At 47.4% G+C, this 20,852-nt stretch overlaps 1 protein-coding gene across 1 annotated transcript in view; it reads left to right on the forward strand.

Annotated features, from left to right (window-relative positions):
- LOC119178557 (HHIP-like protein 1) overlaps positions 1–20,852 on the forward strand; it is a 192,561-nt gene that overhangs the window by 142,071 nt on the left and 29,638 nt on the right. The window contains exons 4-5 of the mRNA XM_075884967.1: positions 15,918–16,022; positions 17,692–17,836. Coding sequence (XP_075741082.1) covers positions 15,918–16,022; positions 17,692–17,836 — 250 coding nt within the window. The remainder of the gene's footprint in view (positions 1–15,917; positions 16,023–17,691; positions 17,837–20,852) is intronic.

Here is a 20,852-nt window from a genome sequence, read left to right on the forward strand (position 1 = left end):
ATATATATATATATATAGTGGGAGTAATAATTCAGATATGGCAATATGGCACAACGGGACCGTTGTCAACAAGGATATTTCCCAACAGTTTCGGGAGGGGTCCTCCCTTCATCAGAAGATAACTCCTCCCTGATGTATTCGTCAACGTAAGTTCAGCATGAGCGCAGTCGACGAGTGCCTGATGGGTAGAAAGGAATTCCCATCCTAGTATGACGCCGTAAGATCAATGTGGAAGAACAACTAACTTGACGGCGTACCAAACATCTTGAATAAACATCCGTGCTGTGCACTGAGCCGTCGGCGTGATGAAATAAGAGGTGGCTGTACGCAGGGCAAGATCCGTCGGCGGCGTTGTAACTTTTCTCAAATCGCGGCACATTTTTTGACTAAATACAGAAACGACAGCACCTGTGTCGACAAGTGCACGTACAGCGACACCTTTTCCTATAGTACATCAATTTCGTTGGGTGGACAAAGAGAATGTCTTGGAAAGTTCAACGACAACGCAGTTCTTGCCTCTGAAACTGCGGCTGTCAGTTTTTCCCTTGTGCGGTGCGCGTGTGCCGCAACATCGGGAAGACAGATCGGTGACGGGGCGGTGATGACCGGCCGAAGTCGAGAGGGCGTCGTTGGTAAAACGAGTCGGAGATACGGGAAGATGGTCGCTGGAGATTCTGGGCAGCTTGGTAATTTGCAGAATTCCCGCAGTCCGGTGGCTGGAAGTTGCGACGGTGGCAGTAGCGTGCTATATGTCCTACAAAACCGCACGTGAAACAGATGGGTCGATTAACGAAAGTGTGCCATGAGTTAGCAACAGAAGGTGCAGGGGGCAAATTAGGAAGGGCTACCATGTATGTAGGCAGCGTCGTAGTGTAGGAGGATTCGGTGCTCCGATATGCGCGAGAGGCAGTTAGGGCCGGTGGTCTCCGTCGACGCACCGTTGATCAGCGGCGTAGGGACAGGTGGCGATGAAGGCAGTGCCTGCGTGACCGGTGTCTCAATGACATGGCGTAGGCGTGGGTCTAATGAGGCCCCTGGTTCGGATGCTTGAGCCACTAGGCAAAGTTGACGTGCAACTTCTTCACGGATGAATTGTTTGATGTGGGTAGTAAAACGATGTGATCAGCAGGGACGTCGTGCACCAGGGCGGAAACTTCAGCTGTACATTGAGTGGCCCTGCGCGTCTAGACACGCTGCTTACGCAACTCGTCGTACTCCTGACAGAGCTGAACAACGTCGGCGACAGTCTGTGGATTCCTAGCGGAGAGCATCTGGAAGGTATCGTCATTAACTCCCGCGATGATGCGCTTGATTTTCTCGTGTTCGGCTAGAGATGCATCGACGCACTTGCAAAGATACATCTTCGATGTAACTTGTAAAGGTTCCTGCGCTGGAGTCGACTACGCAAACGCTGTTTAGTGCGAAGCCGGCGCACGGTGGGACCACCGACGACCGTGGCGATAGTAGTCTTGAAGGCGGACCAGTTGGTGATTTTGCCTTCGTGGTTTTCGAACCAGAGGCTGGCCACATCAGCGAGGTAAAAGCGCACGTTCGTGAGCTAGTCGCAGCAGTTCCATTTGTTGGAAGCGCTTACGATTGCGTACTCGATGAGCCAGTCTTCGCCGTCATGTTTGTCGTTGCCGAGGCATGCCATTACAGAAGACTGTCGTTGATGGGGTAGCTTGAGAAAGGTCAGGAGCAGTCATGGTGAACGGTGAGGGTAGCGTCCGATTGCGAAGTTCCAGGTTCATGGAAACCCCGGCTATAGAGGTGTTGTACGTCGAGAAAGGTTCATACGCAGCTTGGCGAAAGGTGCTTGATGAGGAAGGTCTGGCTACAGGCCGGTGCGCGCACGAGCTACTACAGCAGCCACAGATCACCATCGTCTTCTTGACCAACAGCGGAGCGCCCGCCATTCAGATTCATTACACACACACACACACACACACACACACACACACACACACACACACACACACACACACACACACACACACACACACACACACACACACACACATATATATATATATATATATATATATATATATATATATATATATAAATAAATATATATATATATATATATATATATATATATATATATATATATATATATATATATATATATATAGGCAGGCATGGTGGCGAAAATGGCCGTAGCGTTGCAATAAGTCAAGTAGATCCTCCAAGAGAACGGTAACAACGGAAGTGTTTAATTCGACAGTTTCGGCCAGAGTCTGGCCTTCATCAGGAGTCATCAGGACTCCTGATGAAGGCCAGACTCTGGCCGAAACTGTCGAATTAAACACTTCCGTTGTTACCGTTCTCTTGGAGGATCTACTTGACTTATATATATATATATATATATATATATATATATATATATATATATATATATATATATATATATATATATATATATATATAAGGGAAACAAGTGTATACTTAAGGGCTCGTTTTTCGTGTTTTACACAATATTAATGAGATCTAACAGACAATATGACAAGGATGGTATAGGGGAAGTTATTAGGCCAATTGTAATGTAAATGAGAAGAAAGAAAAGTGGGTGAAACTGCGAACTGCAACTGCCAACTGATGATCCGGCAGCCTTCCGAGCCGCGCCAAATCGCGAACCGGAATGCAGGCGCCACTGGCGGACGGATGCTGCAAACCCCACCGCCACTCGCGATGTCAAACCCGCGCAACGTCGTTGTGTCGTCAATTGCGGGAGCACGTGCGCCAGGGCGAACGCCCGCTTTCGGCAGGAGTTTTTCCAGCGGCACATTGGCTTAAGCTGCGACTTCTGCGACTGCATGTGGTTCGAGAACAACCGCTGTGATTAGCGCATTGCGAAACGCATTTAATCGCTCACTACACTTCTCCATGACCGTGATAATGCGAAGGACAATGTGGGACATGTGATATGAACACTGTGGTTAACCAAAGTCAAATATGCGTCTAACCTCATTAAGAAGCGCGAAAATGTAACCAGTAATTGTGATATGCTTCAATAGCACGTCGGGTTGAACCAACGGATAAACAGTGGAGGCGCACGTTTCAGCTTTCGCTGGTTAACCCTTTGTACGGAGTGCTTGGGAGGTGATTTTCTCTCGGTTTATTAGGGTGGCAAAAATACGTGTTGAGGAACGAAATGACCCCACCATATCAGTCAAAAGAAATTTCTGCCTACAGAAAACACCGGGCTACGAAAGGTGATTCAGTAATGCTTCAAGCAGCATGACAGCGAGCTTGTACGTATGCGTGAGCATTATCTCAGTTACTTGTTTCAGCATCCCTTATGCTGTATATTTGGGCGCAGTAAAGAGTGCAGAGTCACACCTTTATTTTCATAGCATTAACCAGTTCGGAACCCAACATAGCTGCATTTTTTCTTATGCCCGGGTCAGTCGACACCGCTGCCATTGGAGAGTGAAAGGTATGAAGTCCTTGCTCTCAAAAGTATTCCGGAATATCGAAATACATGCACTAAAAACCGATACCGTGATACATTTGTCTTGAACCTAACGGACTACTTGTCAAATACTTTTGCAAAATAATGAACAAGAAAAGTATTCCGGAATACAAATACAGGAATACAGATACAGGAATACTACTACTACAGTAAACGTTGGAGTTCGGGAGTACCGATAAAAAAGATTCCTCAGAGCCAGGACAACATCGCGATTGTTGTTTCACCAGATTTAAACTTGCAAGTCAGTGATACCCCCGAATCACTCACTAACACCGGTTAAACAAAAATATATACATTTATTTTAGGCACAAGATTTGTGTTTCTGAGGTGGTTATAGCGTTCAGTATATTTAAACAGCAGGAGCTTCTAAAATAGGCTACCAGTTAGAGAGCGTCGATTTGTCGACTCCCGAAATCACTCGCCGCCCGGAAAAGGCGCAGGCGCAGCATCTGTTCTTAGGGAATGTGACTTTCGTCGGGAAAGCCTAGCAACAAATTTCTGCCGCCTAGCTTTGGCGTTGTGCGCTTTGCCACATCCGTTATGCGTATCAAGCGAAATGGAGCCCTGCGTCATAATCTTGACGCCGCTTAGAGGACCGTATAGCAAGTTTAGAAGTGTTTTTAACAAGTTGACAAATGTTTATGTATTATTGCTCACTACAACAATGTGTTGGCGCTCATTTTCAAACGTTGAATATGGAATGTGGCGCAATTGAAACGTATTTTTTTCTTATTGTTCTGAAATGGTGTTAGGTGGCGCTGCCATATAGCGGGACGTTTAGCGGTGGCGCTGGGTACAGCCCCGCTTCAAACAGTTACTACACTCCCGTCTACACCATTATTAAAATTCAAACGGCGTGACTTTCGACGTTGTTAGCTCAGTCGAGCTGAATCGTGTTGGAGGGCACCTGAACCGGTAGCCAGAAAGAGCGCCTCCTCCACGTTTCAGAGTCTCGACAAGGGATGGTGATCGCCTTCAGGGACGAGCATCTCCAGCTCTTGGCGACAGCCGTCGAGCACGGCTGTGACAGGAGCTAAGTGATGCGCTTAACCATGAAGGGCCTGCCTAGACAAACAGCATATCTACGGACGATGAGGGGGGCGAAGCTTGAAAGGGTTTCATCGGCAAACCGTGAATCGTCCATCTGACTACGACAATGGACAGACATACCGATGGACGACGGGGTGGCCACGACGACGGATTTGGGACTGACTGGGCCACAGTGTAAGTGCATGAGACCCGCTGCTACGCCGCCACTATCAAAGAGGCACAAGCGTGAGTGGCCTGGGCGATTTGATCTTTGACATTGGTGTTTTCGCAATGTTCATAGACTGTCGCGCCGGAATTCAGGAGCATCCTCTCGAGGATGAACAGTAGGCAGACGCTCTCTTATGTGGCTGTGCTAGCCTCAATGTTAACGCCTTAGCAAAAAACGAACAGAAAAGCACTTTGCATGTATCGAGCATCAGTGAATATACTGGACCGTCCGTGACGCTGTGAATCTGATTCGTCCTTGCGAGACGCAAATTTTTTCATAGAAATACGTGGCCACTCGCGCGTTCGATTAAAGCCAGCAGAGTACGCTTGTCAGCTTCGAAGGGTTTTCTGCAGCCACTTTCGATAGTTAAATGTTATCGTCTGACCTGTGCGGTTAAAACTCACCTTGTTTTACGTGGGTATAGCATTCGTCAGTGCTTTTGTGAATTCCATAACATTCGTTGTAGACAGAAAGTAGTGCGGGCTCACGATTTGCTCTTCCAAACCTTGGCCAATGCTGCGCCGCTTGGTGTTTACGTTCGTTGATAAATGGCAGCACACTGCAAGCGATTCGCTTCTTGCCGTGTCTCGGATCAAATTGCTTTCCGCACCTAGGTAAACGTGGTGAGTGACGCCGTGTTGGTGTTGTGCGTCGCCAGTGTCATGTTGTTGGTGTTATCGAAGTTGTTCGGTAGAGAGAATTCTTCAGATTACTTTCAGCAGTGGTCTTCAAAGAAACCGTGTTGACGTGGAGGATTTTGCACTGGACGTAGATGGCTGTCAACGCGCTGAGAGGGACAGCGACGGTCAACGATCAGCTGCTAGCTCGTGAGCAGGGAGTTGCACTTCATGTCCCGTCGTGAGTTAATGTTTTCTTCACGCTTGTAAGACACTTTGATTGCATTTATTGCACAATATCCTTCTGGGAGCTCAAAATAGAAGCACAGTTTTTCTTGTGCATTGCATGTAGACCAAGTACAGTGGATATTACGGAGCGCAGCGTGCCGCCAACACGCTGGAGCTCGACCAGCGAAGCGAAATGGTTAGAGCAAAGACGGAGTGCCGCCCAGTTCATACGTTAATTAGAGTTCGCCCAGTTTTTTTTTGTAGCACGCTCACACATACGCAAGGCGTCGTTGATGCATGGTGAATCAGCTGACACATTGAATAACTCTTCGCACTGCGGCAAGATATTAGGTGGCGAGCATTTAGCAGTTACTATCGTTTGGGAAGGCACTTCGTTCCGATACATATTCATTCGAAGATCAAGAGTACATCCGTTGAAAGTGGCACCGGGTGTGCGTTCTATTTTTTTCCCTATATGCGAGTTCACGGTTTCATCATCCTCCCGCAGCTATCTTGCATTGCACGACGTACCACCTATAGCCGGTCGGCATTGCAAATATTTCCAGGCCACTGGCACACTGGCAGTCCACGGATAGGGTCAAGTTCATCACATAAGCTACGCGCTCTTCATTTAGATGGACGAAAACATTGTCGGAACGCTTTTTCAGTCAACTATTCAAATACATCGCTTACCTCGCTTCGTCGTCTTTGCACGGCTGAAGCAGCCACACAGGTGAGACTAAAAACCGTGGCAGAAAAAGGAAACACTATGTTCTGAAAGTTGCCGGGTGCTAAAAAGGCGCGAAGCGCTTACATTTCAAACCGATTCATGCCGCCTCGCAGCCATTTCAATCCACCCTCTTCGTCTCGGACGGTGTCTTTGACAGTTCCTTCGCATTCATCTGAAAAAAAAGATGAAAGCAGACACGCGACACCTTGGCTCATGTGACATAGCATTCATGTGACTGATTTGGTCACGGCGCAAATGGGCCAATCGTCCGTGACTCGATGCAACTGAATGCCTCCGTCCGAATTCAGAACGCGTGCATTATCGCACCACAAAAGAAACCATCGCAGCCCTTCCTATTTTGCCCACCGGCGGCGAACCTTTGCTTGCCCAAGCACAAAAAAAAACCTTCATAATTCCCCCGTCCTTTGGTAACGCGCTTCAGCTTGCTATAGAATTGACACATTGTAACAAGGCCCGTGTGATGTCAGTAAGAACACGAAATGGTCAAAATTTCCAGTGCCCTTTATTATGGCTTCCCTCGTAATCAATCCTATTGCGGGTTCGGGATGCTGTTACACAACGTAAAGGTATGCTCAAATACGTTTTTGAAATGCATCTTGATACAGAAGGAGAGATGCTCAAAGATATCTCAGAAATATTATAGCTTTACTCTTGTGTAGAGATACTGCTCCACCCTGAAATGTCGGCTGCGTCTAACAGCGTGTCACCCAGTTTCACGAAGTGCTTGCTTGATTAAGAACTTTATGGGACCATTTACAATCTGCTCTCGCTTGTTGGCTTCAATATCATAGTGTACAGAAATAGAAAGAAAAACTATTCACCCTGACTATCCACTACGCGTTTCCACCTGTCGGCTCCCATTTTGATTTTGTTGTGAAGAGTGTGTTTTTGAGAAATGAATGCAGTCTCAATTACCTAGACAGATGCTGAAAAATTTAAACTTAAAATTTTAATATGTGGTGAAGCATCATGGGCTGAGAGCTGATCTGTTAATCTTATTTTTCGTCAGCCACTGACAGATGTACCTCACCTGTTTGAATACTGGCGGTAAAATACTTTAAATTGCAGCATAAATAAAAATAACATGTATGAAATATCACAATAAATGTGTTTGTTTTCAGTTGAAAAAAAAACCTGTGTTGTGGTGCATGTTCTTGACATTTATCTTACGCCAATATATATCTACTTTTAGAAGGTGTGAAAAGATATTTGTCAATAAGTGGAAACGATGTCTACGAAAGAAGCTCTTTTATTTTTGTATAATTAGAAAGTTTGAAATGAACTAGGTGAGGCTGAACTCGCATAGTTTCCCGATGCTAAGTTTAACTGCAAATTAAGGTGCCAAAACATGTATGTGTTTGCGTCCTGCATGAGACGTGTCCACGGCTACGGGTACTATTGTATTCAATATAATGTGTTTGTGTGTCTACACAAAGATATGCATACCCTTGCTGTATCGACTCACTGAGCCACCAATATATATACCCGAGATGCTTATGCCATTTAACACTAAATATTTGTATTTAATTGTATGACCATAAAAGGCAGTCTAAATTTCTATAGTCGGCATTACAAAGAAGGCTTTGAGTAATATCACTGCATTTCAGTAAGCTTGATTATATATATTTGAAGCAACTAGCCTTCTTCGTGACGGGAACTTAACAGAGAACATTTTTGTTATTACCCTTTGCAGCTGTTGATAGCATGTCTCGTGCGTCGACCTATTCGAGGTTCTGTGAGAGTCGATATAGCAGGTGGCATACAGCCTTCAACACCCTCTTAAAAGGGTGTTGAAGTATAAAACACCCTAACATTTTGCTGGACACCTTTCGTGTAGGGCGTCCAGCTAACACCCTTTCATTAGGGTGTATATAAAAACACCCATGGGGTATCCCTTTGGCGATAAGCCAGTTGGCACCCTTAAGGGTGCAAAATTTACTGTGTGTAGCAAGATATTTATAAGCATTGCCGAATACGTCACTGTCGGCATGTTCATCGCTCCAAGGCAGCGAATATTCAGCTGCGTGACCTATTATAGTTTTCGTAACCCACGGATGTGCTGGATAATTGTCGTTCTACCGCTGAATGTTTCCTTCAGCATAAATATAGCGTCGGCGTAGCAAGATTTGGTCGTGGGCAAACCCGCGATGGCAGTCGCTGCATCACCAGATACAAAGTTCTTCTGGTAATAGAACTTTGAGGATGGCGTCAGATCGTTGTTGAAGTGATTGAGCTGTTCAAATAGGTGACCGGTAATGTGGGCAATCGCAGGGAACTGTGGGATATAATGGCTTCCGGTTCGACGCACCACATGGGTTAGCAGCGGCACGTGCGCATTTTTTTTACCGCTCCGTTAAAAAGAAACACCTCTCCGTGTGATGTCAGTGCTTTAGAAGTAGTTTTTTTTTGTTTTTGCTAACCCTGATTGGGACGATGACAAGCTACGAAAGCCATGAACGGCGAGGAAACGTTTTTATCGCGTTAAAATGATCTGCAATGTTTTTATGCTGCTCGGGGGTACTGTCAGTTTGGCTAGCAGATCAGTCGATACCGAAAACAATTTTCATTGTATGATACGTTACTGCAGATAAAAAATCAGCATGTTAAAGGTCTCAGGGGATGGGGATGTCTGTAGCAGTGCGCTAAGAGTTCATTTCGGGATCGCTGCTTCGGCCGACATCGTCGGTCGATCGGCATGAAGCGCAGCACTTATTAGAGCATTGAGATGTCTTTTTTCTCGCCTTCTGCGCGCTATAAGATGCATTTCTTAGTCGAAGCCAGATAATTATATAAACGCAGATCTTGATCAAGCTGCGCGGCACGGCGGCACATAAACAATACAGTCAGACATAGACGGCGCCGAATAATCTAAACCCTGCGCTTGTTTAACGCACTTCTTCCTTTGATTACCGTCCTGGCGCACAGTTTGACCAAGATTAACGGAAGATTAACTCCTCCAGCACTTAGTGTAAACTTGCTCTTGAGTGAAGCTTTTGCCTTTTGTACTATACATATGGGTGCAATGGCCGGCGCTCATCTCGTACGGCAGGTAGATTTCACCCGCGCGTTCCCGTAATATCTTTGCTAGGCGCTCCTGCGCGACAATTTATTTCTCCATGTAAGACTCACAGCAAATTCATACGTAGGCTTTTTTTTTAGTGTGGAAGACGCACGTGCCTGTGATAAAATTCTTCTCGCACACTCTGGAACCAACGTTCCGTGTATACTCAAAGGCTATATCTGTCACCGTGGCGCTCTTCACAGCCACGGTCCACCTCATTTTTCTTTCTTCGTTTCACGGCAATCGATTCACGCGTTTGCCTTTCACGCTCGAGTTGGGGCAGCCAACGGCTCAACAACCGACCTTATTTTATCAGGACGAAGATAAACGGGCAACCGCGCGCGAGAATCCTGAATAATCTGAGGCTTGCGGCGAAGCGCTTCACCGCCGTCTACTCTTCTTGAACCAGAAACCCGTAGCAGACGATGCATCCCACAATCTCTCGCTCTTTTACTGGTCACCCATTACTCCTAAAAGCCTGTCCACTGTGTGATGGCACCTGTTAATGTTGGAATCAGCAGCTGCGGCAACCGCGGTGCCATAAATCTTGTGGTAGCTACGTTTTTGAAAGTCGTTGATTGTGCGTTTTCAGTACTCCGAACTTGGGCGTGGCTGCTCTGCTCCCGTTTCAACTGACATATTTGGCTACGTAGCTCACAATGCATGCTGACAGTTGCATCTTGATACTCTGCTATAGCTGTATACTCCTCCTCGATATGTTCTGTCGGGATATACTGCTCGTGTTGCTCGTTTATCTGGGAAAACTCGTCATTACTAGAGAAGATTCGCTGCTGTAAAGCTGTGAGCTTCGCGATGTCGACGCTAGCTGTGTCAAACGAACTTCGCGCTTCCTGAATAATCTTTGTGTTCTGCGCGGGTAGTGGCGATCGCTTGTTTTTGAGTCGATCCATTCTGAGATCATTGCTGCTGGCTGATGTCGTCCAACGCCGATCCTCGCATCCACCACTCGAATCTTCACTGCCTGCGATGCAAAGCGAGAGTAGAAGCCCTGTGTGCTGTGCGTAGAAGTAAAGCTTGGCCACACGGGGGTTTCGGCACCAAATTATGAGGACGCCATGATGTTAACTGGCGTGGACGAATTCAGCCAGAAGCCATCGTCGCCATGATCGAAAACGATCGTGTTCTTTGCCTTCACTGACTGGCTGCGTTTATCGTATTTTCAACACACGCAGTGAATGATGAGGGGGGGCGAATGATGAGAGCGGGTCTGTCAATCCGTCCGTCCATCCGTCTGTCCACGCATCCGTCCATGTGCCTGCTTGCTGGTCTGTCTGACGAGGAGTACAAGCTGCCGCTGCTCTGCTTCGTCCATGCCCCACGAACAATCCGCCACGCACAGCGACAATCCAGGAGACTGAGAGCGGCACATGTCCCCTGTGCACCTAGACACAGCCCGCGCAGCAGCCATTTGGAGAGTAGCGGTACAACACAACCAGGAGCGTAGCCAGAGGTTTCTTTCAGGGGGTTCACACTTACTTGATTGGGGGGGGGGGGGGGCAGGCAGCAGCTTTTCTTTGTGACGTGACTATCGGTAGTAGTTTGAGCAGATTGTGTACAGTGTCAATTTTTATGAAAGGGAACACGGGAGCGCGTGGCATGCACGCTCCGGCAGCTGCTGGCAGCGCGTTCAAGCGAGAGCAAGAGCAACCACAGTCTCTTTTCGCGTCATCTCGCGGCAAGCAAAACAACCATTGATTGCCGATATGAAACCAGCAGCAATATTTCACCCTTCAAGGTGATTACCAGCTCTGGCGTGACCGCCTTTATGAGGAGGGGGGTTGCAATCTTGCCAGCGGTTCCATATCAGCTATGACGGTTTGTTTTGCTCGCCCCGAGATGATGCGAGAAGAGACTGTGGTTGCTATGGCTCCCGCTTGAATGAGCAGGTCACGCGCTCTTGCGTTCCCTTTCATAAAAAGTGACGCTGTACATAGAAGTCATGTGAATTTTCCCCCTCCCCTTCCACATGCGTATGTTTGTGAAGAGAGTAAGTAAAAGTAAAGTAATCGCAGTAAAATACAATAAACGACGCGTATGTACATGCAGTGGCCGTTTGTATAGCTACGGCCTCTCGTCACAACATGGACTAGTCTTCATGAACCCGCCCGATCGAAGAAGACATTGTTAATCTCTGTTAAGCGTGGATGGCGTAGTCGTTGTCGGGCCGAAGTGCGTTTCACAAGTCAAGGACGGCTACGATTACGACGAGGCATACGCAGCATGTTTATGTACATTCATGATTACATTTAGGTTTTGCTACTTTGATGAGTGATTAATGTATGACTTTATGTGTTTGTGACTGCATGCCTATGGGAATGAGTTATATTTTAAGCTCTATATGTCAAGAAGTCCTGACGCAGGGATAGCTCTTAGTCAGCATTTTTTAGTTTACGCGCGCATCCAAGCATGCTTGCGATGTGCAATAAGTAATTTTTTGTAAGTTACGCTGCACTTTGGCAATACGATTTCGCACGCGTTATTTTTCTGGCAGACTTTCTCGCAACATTGGTTGGCAATGCAGTTGCTCTGTGACTTTCGATCAAAATGAAGTATTTACTCCAATCGCACTGGTTGTATCTTGCAATCTGCGAGAGCAAGGTAATCATTGTGGAGAAATGCTGACTTTGTCTCAATCGAAAATGTACCTGGGACCATACTGTACCTACTCACATAGAAATAGCTTACTTGCTGCGTTGCTAGAAAACTTAAATACGTGAAAAAAGGCGTGACGTTATCGTTTTTTTTGTAGCTTTCGTGATTGCTCTCTGAAACGATAGGTTGCTGTAAGATGTCTTCCGTTCTTTGCAAGCGTGGAGCCGTTATTTCTTTCTACGTCAACAGATTCAGAACCGTACATATATTTCACTGCGCAGCGTCGATATGACATGCGACATGCCATGTGTACACTGTTCTAACTACAGTACGTGCAATTATGTTTGCAGCACTTACGCCGGGGCGAACAGGAGCATCCTCGTACCACACAAAATCTCGAGTCGAGTGATCGGTTCACTAGCGAAGGAAAAAATGAACTCTGGTCTCGTCCAGAGCACAGTGTACCATAATCCATTTGCAAGCATGCGTGAACTCCAACGAGAACTGCCAGTGCATGCAGCACGAGTTTACCACACGCACCCCTGCCTGTCGGGCATTCTGATGCGAGTCGCTCAAACTTCACTACTGGCATTCGCATTCATTCACGTTTATAGTATGAGATGACAATGCAACGGAAACCACCAGCCTTTTGTAGAGGCCCAATCACAAACGCGAGACGTCTTGCGCGCGAAGTAAGATACTGGGTAAATCTTTTCGAATCTCTCCGCTAGGTGAGAAACAGGCACTAGTGTTTGAGGCGGAACTATAGTGCCTAGAACGTATATATTAGCGGAACTTTACCAACCGACATGTATCGGCGCTAAAGGTATCGTTTCTCGCATTCAGTGTCACTGCTCGAACTTTGCTGAGCGCGTTGCTTCCTATAGTACTGCGAAGTCATCCCCTTGAAATGCGCTGCCTATTTTGCTGTGTAGTTCGTGTTCTGTTCTTCATAAAACAGAGCGCACAAAACACGGGACAGAAAGAGGTCAAGACAAGTGCTCTGTGTCGTTCAGCGCTCCTCTATGAGACTCGATGGCCGCGCATAAAACGCCGTAAGGTGACGCTAGAGGATTATTTGTGGAAGGGCGACGCTGCTCTCAATGCACGCTCGACAACTGTCAGAAAAGCTACAGCAGCCCTAGAAACGGCTCCCAGCTGTAGTTCTGCACTGCCTGAGTACGACTTGTAGGCCGAAGAACTCCTGAAAACCAATCGGAGCATGATGCATGCACGGAAACCGCGATTTCCGCGGTTTTGTAAGTTATGCTGCACATTGGCAATACGATTTCGCACGCGTTATTTTTCGGGCAGACTTTCTCGCGACCTTGGTTGGCATTACAGTTGCACAGTGACTTTTGATAGAAATGACATTGGTCTTTACGTGGTTAACGGGCCAGGAGCTGCAGGACGACGTTACTAGATGACGTTTGGTAATGACGTCATAGCAACCAGACGCTCAGTAAGCGCTAACTGAAGTTCCAACCTCTATAATTAAAAATGCCCCCCCCCTGGCTACGCCACTGAGCGCCATCTGGAATATCTTCACTTAACCGCAGTTTGTATGTACGTTTATGAGACAGTGCAACCAATTATACTGTTCGGGAGATACTACCTTCTTTTTTTTCTCGTTTTCTTCTTCCGCCGCCTGACGTAGGATCAGGTTAGACTGAGACGAGCTTCGCCCCAGGAGATCACAATTGGTCGCTGCCTATATTGTCGTCACAGTGCGTACCTTTTGGTAGGTGCCTTACCCGCTTGAGGTCTGGTGATGTATTATGCTGCTTCGCGCCAACCGTGTATTGGTCTGGCGTGTTGGGGGGGGGGGGGGGCAAAAGCCAGCGTCTTTCAAAGCTTCCGTAAGTTGCTTTCCTTTGGAAGAATCTTGTATCCGCAGAAGACGCATGGTGCCTTGAAGTATCCCAGAATTAAAGCTTGACACTTAGTGTCTATTTTACTGAGGGGGATTTCCACATTACTTGATTTGGGAGAGATGTACGAGTTTTATATTTCATACGCCTCACCCTCCTTCTCGGTAGGCACCTGAATGCCCGAGAAATAAACTGAAAAAGGAGGCTGCGAACCACCGGGAGGTTTTTCGTATACGTAACACATCGACCCGATGAAACGTCAGGATTGCCTTATATTAAGCAATACCTGCCCGGCTCCCACACACAAATAATATCGCGGGTTTTCACAGTGAATGCTGTTATGAGATCACAACTCGGGTCTCGCGCAGCGCCGTAGTTGTCCGCCGCCGCCGCCAGTGTCCGTAACCACATCGCGCGAAAGGGGCAAAGAAACTTAGTACCAATGACACAGTGAGGCTCTAAGCCGCGTCCGCTGGGCGCCAGCCCAGTATTCTACCACCAAGCCACACTGGTGTTCGGAAATTGTTGGCAAACTTGCCTTAGGCAGGCTTGATTTCGGGAAAGCAATCGCGTTAATACGACATATAAAGCGTTTCCAAACAGCGAAAGAACAAGCAGTCGTCGCACAATGCGAATATCGGAACGAGTGGGTCGTCCAATGCTCCAACCAATTACAAGAGCTTGTTTTTGTTCAGATATTAACTGTTGTTGTTATTGTTATTATTATTATTATTATTATTATTATTATTATTATTATTATTATTATTATTATTATTATTATTATTATTATTATTATTATTATTATTATTATTAATATTATTATTGTTGTTGTTGTTGTTGTTGTTGTTGCTTGCCTCTGCACATGACTCGTACCAAAAGGAGGAAATTGGCCGATTATAAGATGAATTTGCCGGTACTTTCTGCGCTGCTTCGCACCTAAAAAGAATGGCGCATATCCATTTCGAGCATAATTCCTAATCGTCGTCAGCCACTGCATGAACAATTCGCAGAACATTTCTCGCAATAGTTTAGCGGATACCACACTTCTCAGAAGAATGACCAAAAAGTAGCATAGCGAATGCCGGCCTACCACGCTAAAATTTTCATTATAATGCCATAGTGGGCATCAAGCAAGTAAGTGTACTTGCCGCAGTTACCCAATGAGTGTTTAGAAAAGGCTCTGAAATCCCGCTTTTTTAGCCTTCGCTGTGACTGTGCTGCGCCTTCCGCGCTGGTCTGGCGTTCTTTAGAGATAATTTATGATGTAAAGGGGGTCATCAACGTGGTTCCGAAGGTAGTGGTGGTTAGAAGAGAAGGAAGGCACCTAATTTCTGCAGCCTGGTCGGGAGCGCGGCGCATTCTCGCCAATGGTGCAGTTCGATCCGGTGTTGTGCGGCGTGACCGCCCTTGCCGCACAGCTGGCCGAAACACTGCGAGGGCGCGGCGCGTTTCGGCCTGTGTTGCATTGCACACACTCAGCAGTCATGTGATGGCGTCGGGGAATGATATTCTGCAGGCGCGCGATCAACCCACGAGGTGCGCTCCAACAAGAGTTCGGGACGAGTAACAGAAGCTGCAGTGAATTCATACTGTGCTGCACTTGCAAGGAGGCGTCTACCCGTGATTCCCCTTTTTTGAGCGGTGGGGGGGGGGGGTGACTGTCGATTTTATCACTTCTAGTGGACCGGTGGCGAGTAGCGATATTTAAGCCATTTTTGTGTCGCGCACCCGTTTATGATGGACCATCACGACACGACCCGCCGCGATGTGCTTCGCCACGACCCCTTCGCTAGGCCGATGTGACGAGCATCCCACAAGGTCCGAAAATATACCCAATTTGTTTTCTCGTGTGCCACGGTCAGTTATCGGCAGTGTGCGACGAGCCTATAGCGGTGTGTAGTGAGAGTGTGTGCGTGTTTGTGTGCACGGTAGTGCGCGAGACGCTGTGTGTGTCGCCCCAGGCGATGTGCGTGCGTTCGTGCAGTCGCTTATTATCGAAACTATTGCCACGTAGCCAAGCCATGATCGTATGAAATGCTGCAGCCGAGCTGCTCTGCGGAGACACGGGGGTCGAGCCACACCGGCCGCACGAGGAGGTCTACCTGGTCAAGGCTGGCATGCGTCATGGCGGGCCAGACACGAACAACGGTGCGCATCTTTTTTATCTCGTAATAAAAGCTCCTCCACCGAGGCGTTAAGAAGGCCATTCAAATGATTGTCGATGCAGTCGTTGAACGCAGATCGATTCGTGTCGGCGAAAATGGGCAAGCAGATTTGTCCTTAGGCGTAAGCACGGTGCAAGAATACTTTTGGGTGAGTGAACGCCTTGACTATCCGGTGCCCAATAATGTTCTGCTTCGCAAGGAGCTCGAGAGATGCCGCTACAAACTTTGCGCTTGGTCCCCTTCTCCCTCTCGGTCTATGAAAGCTCCGTAAGTATGAAATTAGCGGTGCTCGTTTATCGTCGCCGCAACACCCTCGCCGCACTGTCGACCTCCTCCCTTATCACTCCCTCTTTCGCGGCATCACTTTATCAGTGTCGCGTGGTTGTGATCGAGCGATCAGATTTGGAAACCGTCGCCCACGTGCCGGGTGTGCTTTGCAGAATTCGCCAGCTATGGTCCTCAGTCCGGCGAGCCATCTATCGGCATGCTGTAAGAGAGAACATAATCAGTCCCTCCACTCCAAGCGCTCGCTCGTGGTGTTCGCACACCCAAAGTATTCTTCCACCAGGCGTTGAAGCAAGATGAACGTTTGTGAGTTGGCCATGCGTACTGAAAAGAAATGTTGTAATATATATATATATATATATATATATATATATATATATATATATATATATATATATATATATATATATATATATATATCAAGGAAAACAAGTGCATACTTAAGGGCGTGTTTACCTGTGTTTTAACACAATTTTATTGAAATCTAACGGGCAATAATGCCAAGGAAAGTATAGGCAATGTTATTAGAACCAATGTAATCTAACTGTGAAGAAAGAAAAGTGGGTGAAAAGATAACTTCCCGTGAGCAGGAACCGAACCTGCGACCTTCGAATAACGCGTTATTCGCGTTATGCGTTATTCGAAGTTCGCAGGTCTGGTTCCTGCTCACGGCCAGTTATCTTTTCACCCACTTTTCTTTCTTAACATTTACCTTACCTTTAGGTCTAATAGCTTCCCCTATGCTTTCCTTGGCATTATTGCCCGTTAGATTTCACACACACACACACACACACACACACACACACACACACACACACACACACACACACACACACACACACACACACACACACACACACGCACGCACGCACGCACGCACACGCACACGCACACGCACACGCATATACACACACACACACACACACACACACACACACACACATATATATATATATATATATATATATATATATATTCATCGTAATAATTTGATAATTCAATGCGACTGGTGCAAATGTAGTAATCAAGAGAGGGGTGCAATATGAGAACATGACTAAATGCCACAGTCAAGGCGCGAATACGTTTCTACGTGACGCTGTGCGCGTGCTCGCCAGCGTTGCCACGCCAGGCGTTGGCCGTGCTGCGTTGTTTTGGCGCGTGCGTGTTTCAGCGCGTCCAGCGTCCCTCCGTCACGAAAAGAGGGAGACGCAGTGTTGTCTGGGTAACGCATCGGCGCGAAATGTAGCATGCCGCATTTCGCGCTGCCGACGGACGCTGGTCGTGCCTGGCGTCAGACTATAGAGTGCTTGCGTTAGAGTGCACAGAGCTCCCATGATTTGGGCCTCGTAGATGCATCTGCTATGCAGGTGTCCCTAAGACTGGTGGAAGTGCCCCACCAGTGTACCGGTACTCCAGGGCTGGCGGGCAGGCCATTGTCGCCGGCGTCGTGTACGGAGGCCGAGCATTGCCAGCACTGCAGGGAAAGTTTCTCTACGCGGACTTCGTTCACGGGTGAGAACCACACGCACCAACGCGCTGCGATAAGAGGCCAAAGAAGGAAAATGAGGCAAATAACGATATATATATATATATATATATATATATATATATATATATATATATATATATATATATATATATATACCACTATGTGTTTTCGACCGCCCGTCATTACTTTGGTACAAAGGTGAGCCCTCATACTGAATTAGACACTGCACACGGCAAAAAGTGCCTACCTTTGAATGGGAAAAGCGTTGGTACAGCATTTGGCTTCAGCGTCTTCCATCCATCTGCCCGCTTTTGTTCAAAACAGCATTCTTCAAAATGAGCCTAAACGGAAAATTGACGTTGTTAATATACGTGATTTTTTTCTTCGAGCAATAAGAACAAAGTACGACAAATAAATGAAATCGAACATACCGCAAGAATACGGCGCATAGAGGTGCAATGCTCCTAAATTATTTCCCCTACTTTCGTTGCAGGTAAGATAAGCTAGAATAACTGTCAAAATAGCAAATTAATTTTCCTGCACGACATAACGTATAAAATACCTTTATAAACAATACTGTGAATCAAAAGCATAGCGCATCACATCTTTTGAGCTCTAAGATTTACTCCTCACACTGCTATGTAGGCGCAAAGATAGGTAGTGAACAATTTCGTTAAAATAAGCGCGATACGCCTCAGATAGCTACAGCCCTCGTGGTTCAGAAATATTGATCGTATTCTCGAAGCCTGTGTTTAGTTGATTATATAAAGTGAAAAAAAGGAGCTGCAAATGCACCGGAGATTCTATATGTTGGTCCCCGCTGTAGGAGGCTGCGTTGCCACCAATCTGAACACATAAGATATCAAGTTAGCGTCTTAGAACGAGTGGTGCAGACACGCTGGCATATATATTTCACACGGCTACCAATCTGGTACTCACATTGCATATTGTTGGGAATCCCACCGCTGATCACCAGTTGTTGCGAATCCCGGGGTGCTGTGGTAGCGTGGTGTAGCTTCGGGTTGAGGAAACGAACGCTTACGAGATGGGGATACGAAAAACAAACAGGTTTATGGCACTATTTACAAGTATTTACAGCATGAGGTTAAGAGTTCGCAAACCACGAACGTGGTGGTTGAACCGCTACACAGTTCAGAGCCATCACAAACTACGAACGTGGTGGTTGAACCTTTACTTGGTCCAGAGCGACGTCCTGCACTCTGCGGCGCCGTTATAAGCCCTGTCGGGCTCCTCCTTCTTCAGTCGAACACCAATCACACACACACACACACACACACAACAGGTGAGGGGTACGAGCATGCACGGCGCACGTCAACATCCAATTTCGAGTCAAGATCACTGCACTGAAAGGTGGCGCCAGAGAGGCTCTTGCTCGTCGTGTATGTCGCTGGTCGAGGGGTCCCAAGCTTCGGACAGCAGACATCAAACGGTCCGCCAATCTGTCCGCTCAATTAGCAGGGCACTTTGTGGCGACGGTCGCCGTTTCTTCAAAGGAATACGCTGTCTTTGTTGTCCCCTCTGGAACAGCTTACAGCTTCGTGGCGACATGACGTCTCATCCGCCGGCTAGCAGGGACAATACCTGGCGGGCATAGGCATTCGGCGAGTCGGCTACTTGTTTGAGGATTAAAAGAGCGCCGCTTCCCCGTCAGCTCTCGACGCTTGTTCCAAGAAAACCTGGGTTCCAGGCGTGGGAACGCGGCCCGGTTACGCTTCTCAGCGACAGCATGGCGCCTACCGATTGCGGTCATAACAATATACAGGTAAGGTTCGTCGGCTGCCACTTGTCCCGCTTGATGTTAAAGGTCTATAGGAGTCGTCTTTTAGGGGCGAAGCTCCTTATGACGTGGCTTGTGCGTCCCTCGTAGTACGTAACCACCAGTAGCACATGCCCTAAATAGCGGTCCTTACAATGTCTGCTGGGTGGGGGCACTTGTATATGGTGAATACATGATGAAAAGATGTAACATGGCTGTGCTTGGAGTTTTCTCTAGACATATGGACGGACGAATGGACTGACACATGCACGGACGGACAGACAGAGGGGCGCACGGACGGATGGACAGACGAATGAACAAACGGACGGATGCACCAAGGATCACTCAGATAGGCGGACGGAAGAACGAATGGACAGACTGACGAACGCTGCGCCCCACCAATCATCATTCACTCCGTGGATATGCTGTGATTTTTTGGGGTCTCCAGGAAAGAAAAACACTTTGCCGCCATTTTTAGCACTGTTACTGCATTGCGGAACGCAGCACCCAGGTATTCTGCGCGAAGACGGTGTGAAGAGTGGTGCTTTCCGTCTGGAGCGGGAGAGTCGGCGCGAGCGGAAAGCAAGAGCGGAAAGCAAGAAAGCTGCAACTGCTTCGTCTAAAAGTGACTCCACCCTAAGCGGGGGAGCGCGGGCATCAAGGCATCCTAATCTACCCGCCACTTTTCCGCCCCCTGTGGCTATTTTTTGGATGCTGACGCTTGTCCCGCGCATGTGCAATGCGCCTCTGCTCTCCTCGCCCTGCTTCCACCGTGCTTGCTACAGATAAGGGCCGATTGGCCCGAGATTATCCGTCCGTCCGTCCGTCCGTCCGTCCGTCCGTCCGTCCGTCCGTCCGTCCGTCCGTCCGTCCGTCCGTCTGTCTGTCTGTCTCTCTGTCTGTCTGTCTGTCTGCCGGTCTGTCTGTCTGTCTAAAGTATGACTACATGCTACGCTCAAGAAGCGCTCGCGGCCGTTTGGCTATCTTCACATATGTTAAATTTGGTATTACTTGACGTGAATAGACTACGAAGATAAATGACACGTCCAAACACGACAATCAAGCTATGCGTGTCAAGTAAAACTTGTCTACATGATGCGTTCATATCGTGCTGGTGTCCATTTCGCTAGCTTCAGATGTACCTATTTTGGTATTACGTGACGTGAATGAATGAGGAGTACACATTCCAGACGTAAACATGATAATCACGACAAGGAAGTCATATACGGGCAATTTACTTCCGCCTCGGAAAGTTGTGCCAA

The sequence above is a fragment of the Rhipicephalus microplus genome, chromosome 2 (assembly GCF_043290135.1).
Source record: "Rhipicephalus microplus isolate Deutch F79 chromosome 2, USDA_Rmic, whole genome shotgun sequence".
NCBI lineage: Eukaryota > Metazoa > Arthropoda > Arachnida > Ixodida > Ixodidae > Rhipicephalus > Rhipicephalus microplus.